We start from the raw sequence: 16,455 nt of genomic DNA on the forward strand, positions 1-16,455 counted from the left end.
TGGTCTCGATCTCTTGACCTCGTGATCCACCCACCTCGGCCTCCCAAAGTGCTGGGATTACAGGCTTGAGCCACCGCGCCCGGCCTGTGTTTCCTTTTTGGTGAAATGTCTGTTCTTATCTTTTGCCCATCTCTAATTAGGTTGTTTGCTTTATCACAAACCATCCATTGAGTTCACCAGTTCTTGATAGAGCTTAGATACCAGTCTTGTTGGCTGTGTGGTTGCAAGTGTTTTCACCCAGTCTGTAGCTTGTCTTTTCATCCTCTTAACAGGTCTTTGACAGAGCAAAAGTTTGTAATTTTCATGAAGTTAAGTATGTCAGTTTTCCATTTTATGACCCTTGCTTAAGGCATAGCTCTAGATCCTAAAGACTTTCTCCTGTGTTTTTTTTTTTGTAAATGTTTTATAATTCTGTGATATACAAATTAAGTCTGTGACTCGTTTTGAGTTAATGTTTGTGTCAGGTGTGAGATTTTAGGTGGAGGGTTATTTTTTCCCCACACACACATCCACTTCCTCTAGCACCATTTGTTGAAGATGCTCTCTTCCTCCGACGAATTGCTTTTGCCCCTTTGTCAAGTATCGGTCAGGCATTTGTGTGGGGCTGTTTCTGGGTTCTTCATTCTGTTCCATTGTTCCGTGTGTCTGACCCTCTACCAGTATCTACAGTCTGAATACTGTAATTAGATAGTCTTCGAATCTGGTAGACAGATGCCTCCAATTTATTTTTCTTTCCCAAAATTGTTTTCACTCATCCAGTTCTTTTGCTTTTTTGTATAAATTTTAGAATAATGTTGTCAATTTATATAAAACATCTTGCTGGAATTTTGATAGGAATTGCATTAAACTTACATACCAGTTTAGGGGAGAATTGACATCTTTACTGTATTGAGACTTTTGGTCTATGAAATGAGCACAGATTCTTCATTTATTTATATCTTTGATTCTTTGTTTTGTAGTTTTCTTGTGTGTGGTTTGTTTTGTTTTGTTTTGTTTTTGAGACTGAGTTTCACTCTTGTTGCCTACGCTGGAGTGCAATGGTGCCGTCTCAGCTCATGGAGATCTCCACCTCCTAGGTTCAAGCAGTTCTCCTGCCTCAGCCTCCTGAGTAGCTGGGATTACAGACATGCGCCACTATGCCTGGCTAATTTTGTATTTTTAGTAGAGTCAGGGTTTCTCCATGTTGGTCAGGCTGGTCTTGAACTCCCGACCTCAGGTGATCCACCCACCTTGGCCTTTCAAAGTGCTGGGATTACAGGCATGAGCCACCGTGCCCAGCCTGTTTTGTAGTTTTCATCATTTAAGTCCTGTGCATGTTTTGTTAGATTTCTTTTTTTAAACAAAGTGGTATTATATTTTTTGGTGAGTACATATTCATGGCTAATATATAGAGAGACAAATAATTTTTATATATTTACTGTGTATCCTTTGACTCTGTTGAAGTCAGTTATTGGTTTCAGGGTTCTTTTTTTGGGTAGATTATATTGATTTTTCAGATATCAAAATAGCCTTGCATTTCTGGAAAGAATTCCACTTGGTCAAGCTACGTATTTTTTTAATATATAATTTGAATTATAATTGCTGCTATTTTGTTAAGGAGTTTTGCATCTATTTGCATATACGTTTCCTTTTTTGTTGTGTTCTTGTCCAATTCGAGATAGGTTGATACTTGCTTTTTAAAGAATTGAGAAGTGTTCCCTCCTTTTCAATTTTTCTGAAAGAGTATGTATAATTGGTGTTAGTTTTTCTTTGTTTGGTAGAATTCTTTGGTAGAATTCTCCAATAAAACCACCTGGGTCTGGAGATTTCTTTTTTAGAGTTTAAAAGACATACCTGCTGGGCTGGCGTTGGGAAAGCGTTATCATTTGGCAGACATGAAAGTTCCCCTTCGCTACTGGTCTTCTCTGACACCCGCCATCTGGTAGGGACGTTGGGACAGACAGCTCATTACCGTCTCAAGAGGGTGGAAGTATTGGCTTGACTTGGCACGGGCTGGGGTGGGGCCCCAGCGTTTTCTGTGGGATTTCGCTGGAGTAGAGCAAGCATTGTCTCAAAGTTTTCTGTTTTCCTAGGCATGCTTTTCTTAGTTGTTGGCTACAGAGCACAGGCTTTTCTTGGGGAGTTTTTTTGGTCTCTACCCATTGGCATTTTGGGTTGCTAGCTTCTTCAGCTCCAAATCTGGGATATATGAGGCAAAGAGAAACCCTTTGACTGGGAATTGACTACTCTGTCATTTGTAAGGTCTTGAGGTCCCTAGCTAGTCTTTCACGCCACCTTTCAGAGTTCTTTTATGTTTGTTTTATATATCATGTTCAGGGTTTTGAGTTACACTTAATGGGAAGAATAGGGAAAGTTACTTTTCTTTTCCTGAAAGTGGATGTTTTACTCCGTTTTTTTTTTTTTTTTTTTTTTTTTTAAGATCCTAATGTAGCTGCCCTGTCTTGAAGGAGAGATTCTGTAATTGCATTGTTGCACCCTGCCTGAGACTTCAGACCCAATTCTCAGTTGTTTTTGCAATTAGGCTTCCTGGGAGGATGACTTTCCACTTGACTTCCTGGGATTTCGTTTTCTCTGAATCAAAGACATTTCCTCTGCCCAGTATAAATTTCCTTCTTAGCCCCATCTTTAAAAGCAGTTAGGAGTGAGAATTGCTTCTTTTTCCTTTCACATCTGGTGAGCTGAGCCTGTTTTAAGACCTCAGCCTTTCTCTTAAGAATATACTTTTCTTGATTTAGCTCAGTCACTATCCCCTCTTTTTTAATCTTTCATTTTATGTTTTATTTTTCCCTTGGTATCATTTTGTATTTTGACCTCTGTTTATGTTTTGAACAGAGCCTTTCTCAGTTTCCCCAGGGTGCTTCTCTGCACCCAGCAAAGGGTCTGTCTGCCTGTGAGCACCAGCTGGGGCTGTCCATCCCATGCCTTTCACCATCTCCTGTTACACATGCCTTAAGCCTTCTGAGACTGCCAGTATGCCATGGAATAAAGGAAGGTTTGGGTGACATTTAGTGAATTCTCTTTGCCAATTGCTGCTCCTCCTCCGAGTGTTCTGTAGACAATCTATGCAGAAGTAACAATTGCCAAGAGAGACTCAAACGCACCACTTCCTTATGAACTGGCCTATGCTCAGTGACCCCCAAGAGCAGGTCTCTGGTAAGAGCTGCTTTGGAATATATGGTTTTAGCTCGAGGCTGTCTTTGCCATGCATTCCCAAAGCTGTCTTAAGATTTGATCACACTCTGGTAGATGATCTGGGCCAGGAACCAAAAAGCCTGCTAGGCTGAGGTTGGACTGCCTGCGTGCATCTGCTTACCCCTTGGAGGAGGCGGAGGGCTAAGGACCTATCGGGGATCACTAGCTTCCAGGGAGCACGGCATCAAGCAGTACAATAAAAACAGCGTTCTGAGCAGTGGACTTTTTAGCTAGTAAATCTGCCCCGCTTGGGGGTTTGTATTCTGATCTCTCTGCTTAATAATCCCTGCTTTGGGGCACGTTGGGAAAAGGAAGTGGGCCAGAGACCGGAGGGAGCTTCTCGCTTCTCCATGAAGTATTTAAGAGCTGAGGAGCGTTGTTTTAATAATTGATATTTTAATGTGTTGGGATGTCATTGCTTCACCTTCTCATGAAACAATGTCTAAATTTAACCAACTATAGACTAGAAATGCTTTCCTTAACATCTTAGTTTTAAAAATCTGTTTTCTTCTTGTAGAATTTATATCAGCTGTAGAATCACAGAATACTGTAGGTCTTTTGGCCAGCCCTTTTACTTTACAATTGAAAAAACAAACGCCCAATTGGTGGCAGAGCTGGGACTCAAGGCAGAGCTTCTGTATTGCTGGTTCATTCTTTCCGCTTGGTCATGCTGGCTCTCTAAGATGTGGAAGCACAGGCTCTCACAGTCACAGGGACCCTAGGAAACACATAGGGATGCATTCTTGGGGTTGCTGAAGTCACCTTCAAGAGTGTGGATAGGCCGGGTGCGGTGGCTCACGCCTGTAATCCCAGCACTTTGGGAGGCCGAGGCGGGTGGATCACGAGGTCAAGAGATCGAGACCATCCTGGTCAACATGATGAAACCCCGTCTCTACTAAAACTACAAAAAATCAGCTAGGCATGGTGGTGTGTGCCTGTAATCCCAGCTACTCAGGAGACTGAGGCAGGAGATTTGCCTGAACCCAGGAGGCGGAGGTTGCGGTGAGCCGAGATCGCGCCATTGCACTCCAGCCTGGGTAACAAGAGCGAAACTCCGTCTCAAAAAAAAAAAAAAAAAAAAAAAAGAAGAGTGTGGATAAAGGTGGTATTTGCAGTGGTCCTCGTTTTTGGGGATTGCTGGTTCACTTTAGTTTCAGGAACTTTCTGGGCATCATTAATACAGCACACTGACTATTAGATTCTCATGAGCAGCCTCTGCTCCTTCTCATTTCTAGATCCTCTCTGCTCAGGCAGCTTCCTCTGGAAACCAGGGAGCTCACCTGAATTCCTCCCCTCCGTCTCCCAAAATACCATTGTTAGCTGAAGACTCGTGACCCTTGGTTTTTGGTCCTGCCCTTCTAAGTGTTTAATTTACATTTTGGTCAAGAGTAGTCCTGTTCTAGTTTATATTTTAATGTTATCAACCTTTAATTTACCCATATTCTTCAGTAATAAGCATCTAAGTATGTGTTGGCCATATAGCTTTCTGTGAATTTGTTCATTTGACTGTCAGCTCTTCTTAGGGATTTTTTGTGTAGCAGAACGATTGGAGGACAAAACCAGCACAACCAGCTAGCTCTGAGCAAAACACATATAGAGCCAGTTCTGCTGTATTTGCTTGCTATTACTTCTACTTAATTGAGATCTGGAATGAAATGCTTTCTTTGTGTTCTCAGTGTGAAATTGGACAGAAGTGAAAGCCACAAAACAAACTGGTATACTTTATTATTTTTGGATAATTATACTTTAGACAGAAGATTCTGAAACTGCTTTTAATGAGGTGAGAGTAATTTACTTAGTAGCATCTGGGCTGACTATTAAGCTGGCCTTGTTTCTGCCTTATGCTCCAGTGTTTCACGGTGGTATAGGCTTTTGGTCTGTTTGAAATTTAAGCATAAATATACGGCCATACTTACATTTCGGTAGCCTCTCTCACCCTTTCTCACGTACCTCTCTCAGGCTACTTTTCTGCCTAAAATAAGAGGAAAAACACGTAGAATTATTTTTCTTATTATTCAGCTAATTCCTCATCCATAGAAAGAGGATGTCAAGCTTGAACACTCTCTGATTCCTTAACAGGCCGGAATGTACCTGGTTCCCCCTTCCCTGTAGCCTGCATTTGCATGCCAGTGATCGATTTCAGTGCTGGGATTGGATAGAAAAGGCTCAATAAGTGTAAGGTCACCCGGGCGCAGTGGCTCACGCCTGTAATCCTAACACTTTGGAGGCTGAGGGGGGTGGATTGCCTGAGCTCAGGAGTTCAAGACCAGCCTAGGCAACATGGTGAAACCCTGTCTCTACTAAAATACAAAAAATAACTAGGTGTGGTGGCGTGCGCCTGTAGTCCTAGCTACTCAGGGGACTGAGGCAGGAGAATTGCTTGAACCTGGGAGGTGGAGGTTGCAGTGAGCCGAGATCATTCCACTGCATTCCAGCCTGTGCAACAGAGCGACAGTTCGTCTCTTAGAAAAACAAACAAACACAAAGTACAGTCATCCCTTAGTGTCCTCGGGTGTTGGCTCTAGGACACCCTTTGGATACCAACATCTGAAAATGCTCAAGCCTCTGTTATAAAATGGCATAGTATTTGCATGTAACCTAAACACATCCACCCGTATACTTTAAATCATCTCAAGATTGCTTATAATATCTAATAGTGTGAATACTATATAAATAGTTGTTATACTTTATTTTTTACATGTGTATTTTTTATTGTTGTATTGTTATTTTTAATTTTTTTCCCAAATATTTTTGATCTGTGGTTGAATACATAGATGCAGAACCCCTGGATATAGAGGGTCGGTTGTAATTGAGAACATGGAACGTGGGTACTTTTCAGCTTTATTTTCCTGTAGCTTTCTAATATTACCTGACTATTGAAAAGTAATGCCTACTTTAAAAAGTAACAGTTCAACCAAGCAAATAAGGCTGCCCTAGAATAGAAATTAACTGTTTATTACCCAAGTACTGAAAACGTTTGTCCATTTTTAGATGACACAGGTAAAATGTCAACAGACACATGAAACCACTTAGGTATGCTTTATTATACTTTCTTCATAGGCCATAAAGAAATCCTTGTCTGCCCTCATGCTCAGTTACATCCCCCAACCCAAAGGATGTTTATTGTTTCATGAATTCAAAGCATTACAGAAAAACTAGTGGAAGATAGTCCTTTGTGCTGTGAAAATGCATCAGCACTATCTCCGGAAGCAGGGATGTCAAGTGTTCTGTAACAGGAACAGTGGATACAACTTGAGGGAGTACAGTTCAGCAAATGATGTCATTTGAGTTTAAAACTATTGATACCATGCAAGCATTTTATTGATACCATAAAAGCATTGATACCATCCAACCAAAATGGCATGTTTTTTTTCTCAAAACAGAATGGAGCCGGCACAGTGGCTCACACCTGTAGTCCCAGCACTTTGAAAGGCCAAGGCAGGAGGATTGCTTGAGGCCAGCCTTGGGAATATAGTGAGACCTTGTCTGTACCAAAAAAAAAAAAAAAAAAAAAAAACAAAATCCAAACAAAAAAAAAATTGGCCGAGTGTGGTGGCATGTGCCTGTGGTCTCAGCTACTGGGGAGGCTGAGGTGTGAGGATCGCTTGAGGCCAGGAGTGGAGGCTGCAGTGAGCTGTGATAACACCACTGCACTCCAGCCTGGGCAACAAAGTGAGAGCCTGTCTCAAAACAACAGCAATAACAACAAGAAAAACGAACAAAACCCAAACAGAGTGGAGTCAATGAGTAGAGGAGGCAGGTAAATAAAGATAGATAGCTGAGTGTCTGTATGTGGCTATGCATTCATCTACAGAAGCTAAAGGCTAAGTCTCTAGTGTCCAGCGCCATTCCCCAGCGACCACTTTCTCCCATTTCAGGAACTGCAAAATATGAAAGCAGGTTGATTTGAGGCTGTGGTCCCTGTGACTCCCTCTTTCTCCTTGTACTTCTGTGTCTAAAGTGGGTGAGGAGCCTCGGCCGATGGGAATGAATGAGGCCAGAGTCTTAACGGCTGGGGTGAAGACACATGATGATGATACTTTCCAGTGAATTTAAGTAATTCATTGTGCATCTTACATGGATTGTGAAGGATAACCATTTGTAGTATGTTTTGATGAAAGATAATGTGAATTTTTTTTTCAGGTAACACTGTCTGCTTTTTAGATTTTCTTTCCATTTTCTGCCATTCTAAAAGCCGTATAATCACATACTTTAGATAAAAAAGAAGCAGCAGGGGAGGGGCATTCAGGTATATTTGCTAATGATCTTCCCTGTGTGTTTTTTTGTTAGTTCATTCAGTATATCCCCACCCCACTTCTAGACCCTGGTTCAAATCCTGGTTCCTCCACTTAATAGGTATGGGGCCTTGGTCAAGTTTCTTAGCTTTACTGAGCCTCATCTCCTTATCTGTAAAATGGAGATGTTATCGGCTTCATAGGTTATGAGAATTAAATGAGGTGATTCACTTAAATTTACTTCATGTATTTAAAATACCTAGCTTACCATTTGACTCATGGTAAAATGGGACCAGTCTATATATATATATTTTTATATAATATATATACATACACATGCATGTATGCGTGTGTGTGTATAAATATGTGTGTGTATTTTTTATATATATATATGTGTGTATATATATATGTTTATAACGTTTTTTGACTTAGTATAGCAAATGCTAACTTTATTCCCAAGTAAGTGCAAGACATTTTAAGATGGCTTTGGAAGTTCAGACATCTGAATTCCCTGCCTGGGCCTGTGTGAGGGTAGACAGAAGACTTTAGTTCGCAGGAACACAGGATTACCTGTGGTCACATAGATAACAGGAGCTGTAATTAATGAATCTGTTGATTGGTTTTCCTTGCTGCGGCTTGTTGTAACCTTTGAAATGTGTGTTATGAGAAAAGGAATGCTATTTTTAAGAATGCTAACTTCATCAAAGCTGCCTGTTATGCTCTTATTTTGTGATTATAATAAACATGGGATGAAATTTGTATTTTAGTCCTTTCAGGAGAAAATCAAGAAAGAATTTTCAAGTGAGTTTCCTATTTTTCTTAGTCTAAGTCACTCGGAAGTTTTTCTTAACTGTTGTCAGTATAAACAAGTGCTTTAAATCTTAGCAAGAATCTATATTTTGAGGCTTTCTTTGGCTTTAATACAAATTGTACATTTTAGAAGATGGTAGATAATTTGTGTTTGCACGAAATGTCTGAAAATATTTAAACATAGTTTATGTCATATGCTATGTGAGGTTTATTTTTAGGACAGAAGTAATAATTCCTCGGTTTATGTTTACTTTAAATTTTTTTGGTTTTGTGTTTTTAAAAATATACCATGTTTAGTGCCTATTTCTAAGGGGATGAAGAATAGTGTTTTGGATTTTCCTGGGTAGTTAATGATATAGAGCCTTTTCCAAAGCAGATTTTACCCTTAATTTTATTTTTTACTGATCAGATTTTAAGCTGTATAAAATTTTAATTTAATGTCTAAATTTATGTACTTGAGCTTGAGTTCCTTGGTTTTAATTATAAATTATAATATGGCCAGATCATCCATTTAAAGGCCAATTTAGGTGCAAAAAGAACAAATAATTACTGTAGCCATGCTTTTGCCTTCCTGTATTTCAGATTTCAAATAACTGGTGGGGAAAAAATTGGGTTCGCTTCTAATGAATTTTTATTATTTTGGAGAATGCTTTTTATGAATTGTGAGGCCCGTGACCGCTGTCAGGATACATATGCCTGTACACTTGTTCCGATATATTAGAGTTGATTTGCTGACATAAATCTGTAAGAATATCTCTTCTTTGCCCTAAGCAAAATGCAGAAGTAACAGAATTGGAACTCTGCTAAAACTGATGTTTTTAGCTTATACTTTGAGAACAGCCTGACTACATAGCACATGCTGTGATTTTACAGGATAAAGAATTTTACGCTGGACATGTAACTTTCAAGTTGGCCTTTCCCTTGGGCTTAGCTTCAAATACTGTAGTGTTTGAAATGAAGGATGTATAATTATCTTGAGGTTTAACCAAGGTTCTTGCATATTAGAACGTACTTAGTAGGACCAACCCTGTTTCCCCCTTTGGTTTGTTTAGAAGACTTGCACTATCTGCCAGATGCTGCTTCCTAACCAGTGCAGTTATGCATCACACCAGAGAATCCATCAGCACAAATCTCCCTACACCTGCCCTGAGTGCGGGGCCATCTGCAGGTCGGTGCACTTCCAGACCCACGTCACCAAGAACTGTCTGCACTACACCAGGAGAGTTGGTTTTCGGTCAGTATATCGTTCACTTACAACCGCACAGCATTTTGAGTGGTCTGCACAGACAGTTTTCTGGGTCATACAGTGATACCTCGATTAACAGATCCTCTGGGAACCTAGCTCATTTGTAGAGTCCATCTGTTTGAATCCTCTTAATGTAATATTGGCCCTGCTGGTCCACACAAAGCGAAGGGTCATGGAGCCCGTCCTTTTAGGCACAGTCTTGCACGTGTTCAGGTGTGGCTTTGACTGACTGTCAGCTTTTTTGGTTTCTGTACCCTCTTTAGCAGACTTTTGTTATCATATTTTTTGCGTTTTAACCCCTGCAAGAAAACCATACATTCTGCACCTCTTAGTATTTCCTCTTTTATAATGAAAACAGAAATAGTGCAATGGTCTTTTATTTTGTCCACATTGAAGGATGGGATGTATGTCCCAGCCTTGCACTCCAAATAACCTCCTCTTCCTCCCCACTCCTCCTCCCCTCTCCCCACTTCCTCCTCCCCTCTTTCTCTTTCTCTTCCCCCTCCCTCCTCCCCCTTCCTTCTCCTTCCTCTCCCACTTTTCCTCCTTCCTGTCTCCCTCCTCCCCCTTCCTTCTCCACCCCTCTTCCCCCTCCCTCCTCCCTTTCCTCCCTCTCCCCGCTCCCTTCTCCCCACTCCTCTTTCTCTTCCCCTCTTCCCTTCCCCCACCCCTTCCTCCTCCTCCCTTTTCCCCCCTCACCTCTCCCCTTCCCCCTCCCCCCTCCTCCCCCCCCCCCCTCTCCCCTTCTTCCTCCTCCCCCTTCTCCCTCCTTCCCCCTCCTCCTCCTCCCCCCCCTTCAAGTTCTCCCATTCCTCCCTTGTCTCCTCTGCATATCTCCACTGTGGCCCCTTTCACTGACCCCCACGATTCTCAGATGTGCCTTGTACAACATCTGGCAAATCTCATGTTAGCTAGTGTCGAATGATTATACACTTGAACTTTTTTCTCCATCTTATGACCTTCCTGTGCCTTTTATATTTTCATCAAGAAGCTTATCCCAAGAAAAATGTCATTGATACACAGTGTCTTTGTTAATAGAGGTATTACTGTTATTATATGTTTATCTTAACATAAAGTGTTTGCTTACCTGGAAACTTTGTTAGATTGTTAATATGCAGTGATTTTTTTTTTTTTTTACCTGCCATAAGTTATATTTAATAAAAATGAAGTCCAGTTGGCATGATTTGATGGTTTTATTTAAGTTTAGGTTATGGTATCATCAATTCCTGGGTAGTTCTGCCCATTTTCCCATTAATAACACTAAGCTATGAGACTTCACATTTTATCTCATGCCTTCAAACCTGTAATACACAAATGTTTTATGGATTGAGATCTAGCCTGGTGGAAACCTTTGGCTTAGAAATCAAGAAACCAGTATTTTTGTACCACTTCTGCCAGTAACTAATTATGTGGTAATTCACATATTCTCTCTGTGTTGTGGTGCATCTGTCTGTAAAATTGGTGCATTGCCTGCCTCTAGCTCCACTGGGATGTTCGTGAGTAAAACAGAATAATCACAGGTGCCCTAGATCTGCAAAGTCCATGCAGAATAATACTTTGGTTCTTGCCATCACGCTTTGAAACTATTATTAATGGATTCTGTATTTCATAATAGAGGCTCTGCAGCCACTTCCCAAGTGCTAGTCTTTGCACTGATGTCAAATTTTTCTCAAAGTTTTAGTTTTTCTAATATAATGAAAGTAAACTTAGCTTGGTATGATTAAAGGAAGTATGACTTCTGCAATTTTAGTTATTGCTGATATCTTTCCTAAATTAAAGTAGAAGCTCCACATTCAGGCTGAAAGTAATCAGCTCACTTGGGAAGAGACCCTCCTTGCTCTTCTGCTCTTTTGCCCTTCTCACAGAGTTGTTCAAATTTGGTACTTTGGATTGCAAATTTCAATTTTTTACCAAAAATTTTGTGTTAAGTGTAGATTTTTTTCTCCCTGGACTTGAGGCTATATGGGGCTGGTAAAAAAATGATGTATTGTGAAGTTAGTTCATGCTGACTGCTCCATTAAAAGAGAGGAACATTTTTTTAAATTATGGGTTATTTTTTTTTATTTATTTATTTTTTTTGAGACGGAGTTTCTGTCACCCAGGCTGGAGTGCAGTGGCGTGATCTTGGCTCACTGCAACCTCCGCCTCCTGGGTTTAAGTGATTCTCTTGCCTCCTGAGTAGCTGAGATTACACGTGCCTGCCACTACACCCAGCTATTTTTTTGTATTTTTAGTAGAGACGGGGTTTTACCATGTTGGCCAGGCAGGTCTCTAACTCCTGACCTCATGATCCACCCGCCTTGGCCTCCCAAAGTGCTGGGATTACAGGCGTGAGCCACCAGGGTCGGTGAGAGGAACATTTTTACACTCAATTTTTTTTCCTCTGCTGCTTCAAATAATGGTCCAGGCTCATGTTTCACTGGGGCTTAGTAGCCCTGTGGCCTTGTCATGTTTTGTGCTCCCTTTCCTTCCATGGTTACTCATTTTCAGTTTGTCTTCTCTTCAGCCAGAGGCGTCTAATGTGGCAGCGTGGCTCCCGCCTTACTTTGTCTTGTCTTGGTGCAGTGTGCCTTGCTGTCTCTCTTCTTGCTCATACTACATCTCCCAAATACTGATGGGTCACCCCGGCTCCTGCTTAACTTGGCAAAAGTTAAATATTGATAAAAGTCAATTATTTTTTCTGAATTTTCCTGCCTTTTGATACATTGGACTCTGTATCTAGAAAGGGGAATGGTTATAGGATTTTATACTGTAAACATTTTTTTTAATTAAAAAAATAAGAAACTTTATTGTTACCCAGAACAGGACTTCAGGATATTATATATTTCTCAGTAGACAGGATTTTTCATAGCATTAAGACACTGCACTAACCCTTTGAAGTCTGCCTTTCTTTGTCTGTTTATTTACATTTCCCATTGGCCTCTGTTGCCCCCTGAAACTCCTCTTTCTCTTGTAGGCAGATGTTTCATGACTTTTTAAAATACCCTGCTTTCATTTCTTACATTAGGAGGGTTTTCCCCTTGGCCTCCATGGTGTTCTCTGGATTGAGTCATAGCTACTTCCTCTTGCTTCAAAAAATTCCATCTTTATTTTAGATACTTCCTTTTTATTTGCTGTACATTAAACCTTCCTCTCACTCCAAGTGACTTTAGGTAATTACTGCTTTTCTCTTTATTCCTTTTTGTCCTTCCCGGGTCTTTTGCCCTCTGAACACCATCTTTCTGTCCTTCTTGGGAAAATCTTCTGTTTATAGTTTATGGTATGGTGGGTCCTTCAGTTTCGTTAATAACTCATCTACTTTTGTTTTACATAATCTTCCTCTTTCATGGGAGTTTTGGGCTTCAAGGTTTGGGAAGGACTAAAAATGATCTATTTTAACTCTTCTTATTTTACAAATGAGTAACTGGCCCAGAGAGGAGCATTAACCTGTTCAAGACAACCCATTAAGTTAACCCAAAATAGTTTCAGTATGCTTAGGTGGCTCTGTTGCCTGAAGTGCCAGTTCAAGTAGAGTGGCTAGAGAGGCTTTCCTGTTATCCTCCTGTTGTTATGTAGTGTTTCCACATGTCTGTTGCTGAACTTAATGCCTTAAGTCATTGGAAATGCTAATGCATTAGTTACGATTTTTAACAGAATGCTTGCAAAGCCGAAGCGGAAGGCATGCAATCCAGAACATGACACTCCTGTGTGACTTTGGAAGCATCTCCATGATTCAGAAGGGAGGTTCTAAGAATAGAAGCATCTGAGACTGTCATAGAAGTCTTGGGCACTGACCCCTGGAAACCAGGCCCTGTCTGCAGTCTTCCTTCCCTGGGTAGCTCACATCTGGGAGCACATATGTTCAGTTGTAGTAGAGGTATATTTCTGGAGACTTGTGTGTACCTGCAGAGAGACCACTCTTAAATAGTTTTCAGGTGTGAACAAGGAAGATTTGGCCATCAAGTGGAGGTGTTATAAATGTTGCCCAGAGTCTTTGTGTAAGATACATCTCTCCATACAGTGGAGAGATGTATCTTAGTTTTAAAGTTTGTTTTTGTTGCATTAGATTTGAGCAAGGAAGGAGCTAGTTGTCAGATGATTCGAAATTCAAAAAGTAAGGAAGTTAGCTAGAGAGACAATTTTTTTTAGAGATGCTGAATTTTCAGAGGTTTATAATTTATGCTATTTCTTAAACAAATGCAAGTGTACTTAAATTTATTTTCTTTTTTCTTTTTTTTTTTTTTTTGAGATGGAGTCTTGCTCTGTCGCCCAGGCTAGAGTGCAGTGGTGCAATCTCAGCTCACTGTAACCTCGGTCTCCTGGCTTCAAGCGATTCTCCTGTCTCAGCCTCCCGAGTAGCTGGGATTACAGGCGCAACTAATTTTTGTATTTTTAGTAGAGATGGGGTTTCACCATGTTGGTCAGGCTGGTCTCGAGCAACTGACCTCGTGATCCGCCCGCCTTGGCCTCCCAAAGTGCTGGGATTACAGGCGTGAGCCACCACGGCCAGCCTCACTTAAATTTATTTTCTAAAAGACAAGCACCTCGGTGGTTGACCTTCTCTTTCCTGTGGACCACCATGACCCCCGCATACACTGATCACATCCTTGCGTAGCAAGAAGCAGCGGGTCGAGGCCTTGGAGCCAGAACCTCTTTGTTCCTCTCTGCCCCTCTGTTCATGGCATGTAGGTTTAGACACTGAAGACTTCTTCCATTAGAAATGCCATTTGGGTCCTGGGGATGGGTAGGAAACTCAGGGCCCTGTGCCAGAATCCAGTATGTGGAGGCCTTCCAAAAATAGTGTTATAGAGACTCAACATCCATTCTTTTTTTTTTTTTTTTTTTTAATGAGACCCCATTGCTCAATGGACATCCATTCTTAAAAACGTTAACGTTGCTCCAATAATAGACCAGTTGAGTTTTTTTTTCCTCTACATGATCTTTTCTCTTAAACATATAAAACCAGGCTGGGCGTGTTGGCTCACGCCTATAATCCCAGCATTTTGGGAAGCCGAGGCGGGCGAATCACTTGAGGCTAGGAGTTTGAGAACAGCCTGGCCAACACGGTGAAACCCCATCTCTACTAAAAATACAAAAATTAGCTGGACATGGTGGTGCACGCCTGTATGTAATCCCAGCTGCTTGGGAGGCTGAGGCACAAGAGTTGCTTGAACCTGGAAGGCGGAGGCTGCAATGAGCATAGATGACGCCACCGCACTCCACCCCGGGCGACAGAGTGAGACCTTGTCTCAAATGAAAAAGAAAAACCAAAAAAAAACTCCACAAAAAAACATATAAAAATAAGTTGATTCGTAATAGGAAAAAAACCTAAAATATACTTCCAGAGGGCCATTAAAAACCCTAAAAGGGCTATGAAAGTATGTTCATCTCACCCAGTTTTTGCACAGTTACACGTGTGTTATGGTCTTGTGCTAATGACCGTGTGTTTATTTTTCTAACAGATGTGTACATTGCAATGTTGTGTACTCTGATGTGGCTGCTCTGAAGTCTCACATTCAAGGTTCTCACTGTGAAGTCTTCTACAAGTGTCCTATTTGTCCAATGGCGTTTAAGTCTGCCCCAAGCACACATTCCCACGCCTACACACAGCATCCTGGCATCAAGATAGGAGAACCAAAGTAAGTCATCCCGACTTTCGATGTTTACTCCACTGCTTTGTTAGCCATTTCGAGGCGAGGTAGTAGTCGTTCTGTTGAGTAACATTTACCAAGATCCGAAAAATGATGCAGCTATGCCAAATTTGATGCTTTATGAAATACAGTTCCTAGCTCACCCAAACCTTTCTGTTCTTTCCAGGTAAAGGCTTTAGCCAAAAATGTTACCTATTATTTATGCTCTTGCCACAAACTTTTGCTCAGCAAGCAAATATTTATGTATTTTTTTTCTTGAGATGATTTTTTTTTTTTTTTTTTTTTTTTTTGAGACGGAGTTTCGCTCTTGTTACCCAGGCTGGAGTGCAATGGCGCGATCTCGGCTCACCGCAACCTCCGCCTCCTGGGTTCAGGCAATTCTCCTGCCTCAGCCTCCTGAGTAGCTGGGATTACAGGCACGCGCCACCATGCCCAGCTAATTTTTTGTATTTTTAGTAGAGACGGGGTTTCACCATGTTGACCAGGATGGTCTCGATCTCTTGACCTCGTGATCCACCCGCCTCGGCCTCTCAAAGTGCTGGGATTACAGGCGTGAGCCACCGCGCCCGGCCTTGAGATGATTTTTAACAACTCCTAGGAAAACTATTATTGAAAAACACTGTCATCTTTAAATTTGTCCCTAGTTCCTTTTTTATAGGATGCACTTTTGCTTAAAAAAGTAATATTTTTAAGATGAAGGCAACTTCAGACTGGTTACTGAATTTAACTTCATAGCCAGGATAAGTCCCTGATTAGTAAATTTGTTTTTTTTTGTTTTTGTTTTTTTTTTGCCTTAATCTTGCTCTTAATTTGACTGATTTTTGCTTTGTAGAGTCTTTAGCAAACAGGGGCCACCTGCCTGCAGTTGTGGCAGCTTAGCAAAGAGGAGGGAGTGTGGGCACTGGAACCCACAAAACCCTACCACCTACCCGCTGGGTGACCTGGGACCAGCACTGTCTCAGCTGCGTCTTCTCCCCTGTGAAGTGAGGGTCCTGCTTCAGTGAGGATGGGATGAGACGACGTATTTAAACTGCGCAGCACACACAGTCCCTGTGTCTGGAGCACGGAGGGCTCTGCCAGCACTCATTTCTTCCTGCACGTCTTTACTCCCTGTGCACACAGCACCGGATTAGTGCTCCTGGTTGTGTTCATTCCATTCCTAGATTGGTTATGGCCACACAGAGTTTGAGCATTACAAGAGGCTACATTTGCTGTCCAAATCTGTTGGTGTGTTTTTGCCCATAACTCCATAATTAAGGAAGTGTTGGGGGAAGATAGGCAGATATGCCATATTTTACTTACACACACACACACACACACACACACACACACACACACACAC

At 41.4% G+C, this 16,455-nt stretch overlaps 1 protein-coding gene across 28 annotated transcripts in view; it reads left to right on the forward strand.

Annotated features, from left to right (window-relative positions):
* ZNF532 (zinc finger protein 532) overlaps positions 1-16,455 on the forward strand; it is a 140,069-nt gene that overhangs the window by 74,934 nt on the left and 48,680 nt on the right. For 16 of the 28 annotated variants that reach the window (XM_032293613.1, XM_032293621.1, XM_032293617.1 and 13 more), the window contains 2 exons: positions 9,290-9,471; positions 14,925-15,101. The exons of 7 other annotated variants lie outside the window; for them this stretch is intronic. In XM_032293613.1, the coding sequence (XP_032149504.1) occupies positions 9,290-9,471; positions 14,925-15,101 (359 nt within the window). The remainder of the gene's footprint in view (positions 1-9,289; positions 9,472-14,924; positions 15,102-16,455) is intronic. 5 more of the 28 variants (XM_032293629.1, XM_032293626.1, XM_032293625.1 and 2 more) reach the window with 1 other exon arrangement.

The sequence above is a fragment of the Sapajus apella genome, unplaced genomic scaffold (genome assembly GCF_009761245.1).
Source record: "Sapajus apella isolate SASKATOON/1434 unplaced genomic scaffold, GSC_monkey_1.0 scaffold30, whole genome shotgun sequence".
Taxonomy (NCBI): Eukaryota; Metazoa; Chordata; class Mammalia; order Primates; family Cebidae; genus Sapajus; species Sapajus apella.